Source organism: Macaca mulatta, chromosome 4 (assembly GCF_049350105.2).
Source record: "Macaca mulatta isolate MMU2019108-1 chromosome 4, T2T-MMU8v2.0, whole genome shotgun sequence".
NCBI lineage: Eukaryota > Metazoa > Chordata > Mammalia > Primates > Cercopithecidae > Macaca > Macaca mulatta.
Genome location: NC_133409.1, coordinates 160,558,883 through 160,565,751, shown reverse-complemented (window position 1 = coordinate 160,565,751; position 6,869 = coordinate 160,558,883). Strand labels below are relative to the sequence as shown.

Genomic DNA, 6,869 nt, shown 5'->3' with positions numbered 1-6,869 from the left:
TCTAGACATGCCATCTAGCTAGATTTTTTCCTACTTCGGCAAACTTCATACATGATATGTGCATTGGTACAGCATACTTAGCTGAAAAAAAAAAAAAGCCACATATAGCAATATCTCCGCTTACAGAAATTCCAAATTCCTTTCTATTATGGGCTCCATGGCTGCCTATCATTTCCTATTTTCTTCTACGGCCACTAAACATTTCTAGTTTTCTAGCATTTTGTAAAATTCAGAAGAGGGAACTTGTCAGATTCATCTTTGTAGCAGGATGTTGATTTGTAAATGAAGTGTTGATGCATTGTTGATGTTACTTATTTAATAAAAGTGTGGTAGATATGAGTAGGGCAGATAGGCATTCTAAGAAAATGGCTTGACAGAAGAGCTGAAAGAACTTGTTTAGAATTTTAGAATTATCAAAGGGCTTCATGTTCATTTCACCTTGTTAGGGAGGGGATATCTCCTTTTGCCTAGAGCATGTCTGTCATCCATTCAGAGTTCAAATGGTTGTTACAACCCAGCAAATGGGAAACAAATTTGAGTGGTACTGAAATGGGTTAAGGGCTCTGATTCTCGTCTAGTCTGTTGGTTACACTGGGAAGGAACATCTGTCTAGTTATAATACTCAAGAGTACTGATATGATAAATTTGGGTAGGTTTCAGAGTGCTTGCTCACAGCTAGCAAGCAGGATCCAAAAAAGATGTAGAAAGCTGTGTAAACACCTGCAGTTGCACTGACACTTTCATTCATATGTTTAGAAGAGACTTATAGCTGAAGAAAATTCTCTTTTTAAAATAGTTTCTCAGCTGAGATTACACTTTTTTAGTCTGTAGCTCACAGGAAGTTCTAGTTACCAATAGCATGTTCCATATGAGCAGATCTCTACCTAATTCTTATGCATAATGAACCCAATTTTCGTCTTTTCTAGAAAGATACTGAAAACATGTGCCATGATCTCAATGTTACAACCATATAGCCTCATCTTTCACAATACAATACAATCACCAACAAAGTTTAAAGTTCATGTCTGGCATCCAAGGTGAACATTTCCATAGAAAGTAGGAAATATTTAGATGTCTGTTTGCCTTGGTGGTGGTGGTCCTATACACTTTTTGTGACCCTAAAGATATAATAATGTGTGACATTTTTGTTACCCAGTAATGTGGACTTTAGACATCCTAACCACACTGCTGACTCTAACTCTTTACCAGATTTTCACCTAGTTCTTGAGGCTCACTGCAGGCTCCAGTGCTAGTCCCGGAGAAAATCAGAAAAGGGTTGAAACCACTGACACAGTCAGCTGTTCAGCTATTCCTAACGCAGGTGTACAGTTTCCTGTAGTGAGCAGATCAGGGCCCACAGGGACACTGCATGCTTGCCCTAGGCTGTTACTAGTTTCATGGAAACATGTACTAATTGTGTCACTGTGTTTTCTTGTCACATTGCCCCCTTTCTAGGCCGCTCTGGTACCGTTTATTTAAACTATGCAACCATGTGGCCCAGGTGCCCTAGAGATTGATTAGCAGCACAAGGCCACCACAAGCACAACCGCCACCCGGCCATCCCAGCTATTTCCTCCAGCATTCTAGACATCATGGCGTCCGAGGGTGGGTCCAACCGGCTTTGCGTGTTCGGGAGATAATGCACTCTTCGCAGTGGAATCTTCTCGGGGCCGCGAGCGTTGCCCGCCCATTAGGTGGCGCCGGGTCCCTCGAGCAGGTCGCTCAACAACTCCCGCCCAGCAGCCGCCCTTACTGCGCGCGCGCAGACCCTGGCGTCTACTTCCGGTGTGGCCCAGGGCGGGTCCGCAGAACCAGCTATGTCGGCCTACGGCATGCCCATGTACAAGAGCGGGGACCTGGTGTTTGCCAAGTTAAAGGGCTATGCCCACTGGCCGGCGCGGATAGAGCACATGACCCAGCCCAACCGCTACCAGGTGTTTTTCTTCGGGACCCACGAGACGGCCTTCCTGAGTCCCAAACGCCTGTTCCCGTACAAGGAGTGCAAGGAGAAGTTCGGCAAGCCCAACAAGAGGCGCGGCTTCAGCGAGGGGCTGTGGGAGATCGAGAACAACCCCACAGTCCAGGCCGCCGACTGCCCATTAGCCTTGGAGAAGGGCGGCGGAGACGGGCCCCGGCCGGAGCCTGAGGCCGCGGAGGGCGACGCGGACAAGCCGACTCACGCTGATGGCGGCGGCGACGACGTGGGGAAGCCGCACGACGACAAGCCCGCTGAGGAGAAGGAGGAGAAGGGGCCGCTGAAGAGGAGCGCGGGGGACCCGCCAGAGGACGCCCCCAAACGACCCAAGGAGGCAGCCCCCGACCAAGAGGAGAAGGAGGAGAAGGAGGAGGCGGAGGCGGAGGCGGCGGCAGCGGCGGCGGCCTTCGACGAGGAGAGTCCGCTCCTCGTGGCGGTGGAGAACGGCAGCGCCACTAGCGAGCCCGGCCTGGCCTGCGAGCCGCCTCAGCCAGAGGAGGAGGAGCTCCGGGAGGAAGAAGTTGCCGAGGAGGAGGCCTCCCAGGAGTGGCATGCCGAGGCACCGGGCGGCGGAGATCGCGACAGCGTGTAGTTACCAGCGTTTCCAGAAGAGCCCCTGCCCTGTTCCTGCTGCGGCCCGGTCGTTCTTGGGGAATCCGGCCATGGCCTGCAAACTGGGACTGCCTTTCCCCCTCCCCCCGTCCTCCTCCAACCTACACTCCCTTGCCCTGCCCGGCCCCTGGATGGCAGATCACCTGACTCTCACCTCTGTGCCCCCACGCCTCTGTGATCTGAGTCAGGGCCTCAGTTCCCTCCCTGGGATAAAGTGAGGCCACCATCCCCGCTTTCCTCTCCCTCTTCTCGCCGCTCAACACCCCCTCCGCCCCCACCGTTGCCTGGATCCGTTTCCGACTTGGGGCTCAGGCAGGCTGTTTTCACCTCTAGACACCCCTCCCTACCCCTCCTGCTCCCCCAGACATTATGGACCTCTGCTTAGGAATGTGGGTAGGAGCGAAAGACCTGAAAGATGAAGAGCAGGGGGCACTTTCAGTCTTCAGGCTGTGGTAGTTAGCGGGCAGGAGAGTGACATCTTCCTGAGCTCCCGTCCACGCCTGCCATACCTCCCAGCTTCAGACATTCAGGGAAAAGTGGGGCAGCATGTGGGGAATCCCCCCCGCCCCCACAAATCCTTTTGCTGACCCAAGAGGTTCCGGGAGTTGCCGTTTTTCATCAAAACGTTTGGGGGCTTCCAAGTTGTTTGTGAGATCTGAAAACTTGACTTTGCCCAGTATCCTGGGTGGGGACCTTGAGAAATAAATATCTGTCCCCATTTAGATCTCTGGGGCCACTGATGGGATACCCTGGGAAGATCCTTGGCTGCCGCTTTCTCTCCCCACAGCCTCAAGGCCACCCTACGGTCATACATATCACTCAGACGTAAAGACACATATTTTAGAAAATCTTTTTAATAAAAGGAAGTTCCAAAAAATTTTAAGAACTACCCCTAGGTGTGCCTCCACACTGGCCCTAGCTTTCCCATTGCTATTCCATTTTTGAGATAAACTAGAAGGCTCCCTTTCTGTTTGAGGTTTTATGACTTGTAGTAAGGCTTTGCTGTTCCTCAGTGTCATTTTCCACTCAGGTACCATCACCTGGTCCCATCAACAGGTCTAGTATGTAGCCCACTGATAAAACAGAGGAAGATGTGTCTCCTCCCCCCCTCTTCCTAATGGTCTGTGTGCCTTTCTCCATATATTGTCTCTTTACCCCTTCCCCTCTCCCTTGGGCTCTGATGAAAAATTGTTGACTGCAGCTTCGGAAGTTTAGATCTGAGAACCAACCGTAGAATATTTCAGTTCTAGGAAATAAAACCAGTTGATTAAAGCAAATTTTCTCGGGCCTGTTCCTTTGGTTTCTAAGTAATTGGTTCTTAAATGGAATGCTCCTCTTATTTTTTATACATCTTGTGTTAAAGCAATTATTTGTAACATACAGGGACATTTTAGAATCACCCTTGAGAAACCTTTGTTATCTTAATGTCTCTATGCTTCACTTCATTTATAATAGTCACTACCGCTGCTTTGAATAAATGGAAACAAGTTAACTTAGAATGTTTGGATGATGACAAATTGGGACAATGCTTTGCCAAAGAATTGCTTTGTAGAAAAATAGAGTGAAAGGATTTGGTCCTTTTTTCTTTTTCCTGCTTTCCCACGTAATACTACTGTTTTTTCCAATGCCTTACTCATGAAAATAAGACAGTTGCTTTATACTCCCAGTTTGTAAAATATAGTATTGGTAGACTATTTTGCATTTGTAAGTGGCTTTGTGCAGATATCCCAGGATATTTAAATATAATAATGGTTACGTATTAGGCATCCTAATTTCTGTATTCATCAACATTGTAATTCATACGTGGCTTCACTAAATACTGTAGTCCTTCTCACAGAACATGCTATGGTGTCACTAACCAGCATGGTTGGCAACTGAAGACAACCTTGTTTTCCATCCCTGTAAAGATGGTATTATTTTGCTCCAAGATAGATAAATCAGATGATTCCTTGTTTCTCAACTACTGCTATTGCAATAATATTAATACTAGAAGTTATTAGGCACTGAGTGTCTACTCTGTGTCCTGAAGATGACTTCATTCAATCTTTGTAATAATCTGGCAATGTAGGCATTAATACTCAAATTTTTCATTGGAAGAAGCTCTGGTTCAGAGGTTAAGTGGCCTTTCCTGCATTCCACAGAACATTCAGGATTCAAACACAGGTTTTAGTAGTCCAAAACCCGAACTCTTTCTCCTGAAGGGCACATTTAGAAAAGCAGTAACGGCCGGGCGCGGTGGTTCAAGCCTGTAATCCCAGCACTTTGGGAGGCCGAGACGGATGGATCACGAGGTCAGGAGATCGAGACCATCCTGGCTAACACGGTGAAACCCCGTCTCTACTAAAAACATACAAAAAACTAGCTGGGTGAGGTGGCGGGCGCCTATAGTCCCAGCTACTCGGGAGGCTGAGGCAGGAGAATGGCGTGAACCCGGGAGGCGGAGCTTGCAGTGAGCTGAGATCCGGCCACTGCGCTCCAGCCTGGGCGACAGAGCAAGACTCCGTCTCAGAAAAGCACTAACAATGAAATCAGAAGTCAATAAAAGCCATTTTAGTATTAATAACAAGTAATCATGATAGTAGCTATTACCGAGTCTCTATAAAGTGAGCCAGGCAGTACAGTATGTTTTACATGTGATGTCTTTATTAATACAACTGCCTAATTAGGTAGCTACTAATACCTCGATTTTAGGACTCAGGGAGCTGGGGTTCAAAGATGTTAAACAATTTTCCCAAAGTCATACAACTAGTAAATGGCAAAGCCAAGATTGAAAAGCAGGTCTTTCTCATTCTGAATCATAGGTGCTTTGTTTCATTATATTTTATTGCTTCCCGTTGAATAAAACTTTCTGCTGAATACAATGGGAGTAGTTATTCTCCTACTATTTTGAAACAAACATTTAGAAATCTGAAAGGCAAAAAATATATTAATAGATGTTGCTAGTGGGTGTTTAAACAATATCATTTGGGGCAGCACCTGACAATTGTTTTGTCTTTAAATGATTTGGTGAAATGATGAGGACAATCGCGCATTCAGTATTTTTCAAGTTGTATGTGACTATAGGAAGTCTGAATATGGATTGGTATTTTTGCCGCAGGCGGGCCTATGATTCTGATAAGGCTTTTATGGAGGCACATCTACTGAAATGATTCAATAATGTGAAGTATAGAAAATGAAATTGCTACCATTTGTGTCTATTTCTTTGCACTATTTCTTTCCTCTTTTTGTGCTTCTAATACTGGGGATAGACATAGTTGTTTACTAGGACTTGACACACACATTTGCCTTCTTGGTGACGATGGTATTGAAGTGAAAACAGTAATCCTATACTGGAAGCCCAAACCTCTCCATTATGCAATGTATCCATGTAACAAACCTATACATGGTTCCCCTGAATCTAAAATTAAAAAATCACTTCCAAGAAATTTGGCATGGATCACAATTAGCAAGCAAGAAGCTTAAAAAAAAAAGATAGTCCAACTAGTAGTATATCTAATGAATGATGCACTGAGTTACTAAATACAATTAAACCTACTAAAGGGAACTATGGAGAAAATCTATATTCTCAGCCCTGTTTTCCTGGGTATTATATCCCATTTATATGCTTTAGTGGTCAAGAGATGTTTTTGAGTGGACTGAAAAATATGCTGTTTTTAGTATTTTCTTCAATTATTGAAAATTCCCAACAATTCCAGTGCTGTTTTTGTTTTCCTCTGAATAACATGTGCCTCTATGACAAAATTACTGATCAATGACTGGTTACTTAACTGAACAAAGAGTGCTGCTCAACCTTTTGCTGATGTTATGTTGTCAGTAGTCCAAACATGTCCATGCGTGTTTGGAAGATCTTGTTTAAAAGTTGCATGTAAACGTATGCTTATGATATTGCCAGTGATTTGCAGACACATTTAGCATACTATTTCCTATAAGGTTTTCAAAGTATTTGATATTTCACGTAAACATTACTCCAGCAAGGGACTGAAATGCCATTGAGGGCTGTCAATTTTTCTGTTTTCTTTTTCTTTTAGGCAGGATTGAGCTTTCAACTGCTCTGCAGATTCTCATCAGAGGTGCAGACTCTTCTTTGTGGCTCATACCTACATTTTATTCTTCCTGAAAATATAGTTTGTATTCGGGGGACACAGGCATCTTCTATTCACTTCATCATCAACACTTGTCAAACAAAAAACCCCCTACTACTCATGCTACAGACTCATGCAGCTCCCTGCATTTTGAAAGAATTGCCTCCCTCTTCTGAGCCTGGCTCAAGGTAAGACCCACT

General features: G+C 45.3%; 1 protein-coding gene across 1 annotated transcript; it reads left to right on the top strand.

Annotated features, from left to right (window-relative positions):
• The first annotated feature begins 1,331 nt into the window (after positions 1-1,331).
• On the top strand, positions 1,332-3,864 carry HDGFL1 (HDGF like 1). The gene has a single exon (XM_001099743.5). The coding sequence runs from the start codon at positions 1,818-1,820 to the stop codon at positions 2,565-2,567; it is 750 nt and encodes a 249-aa protein (XP_001099743.2). The 5' UTR covers positions 1,332-1,817; the 3' UTR covers positions 2,568-3,864.
• Positions 3,865-6,869: the final 3,005 nt, after the last annotated feature.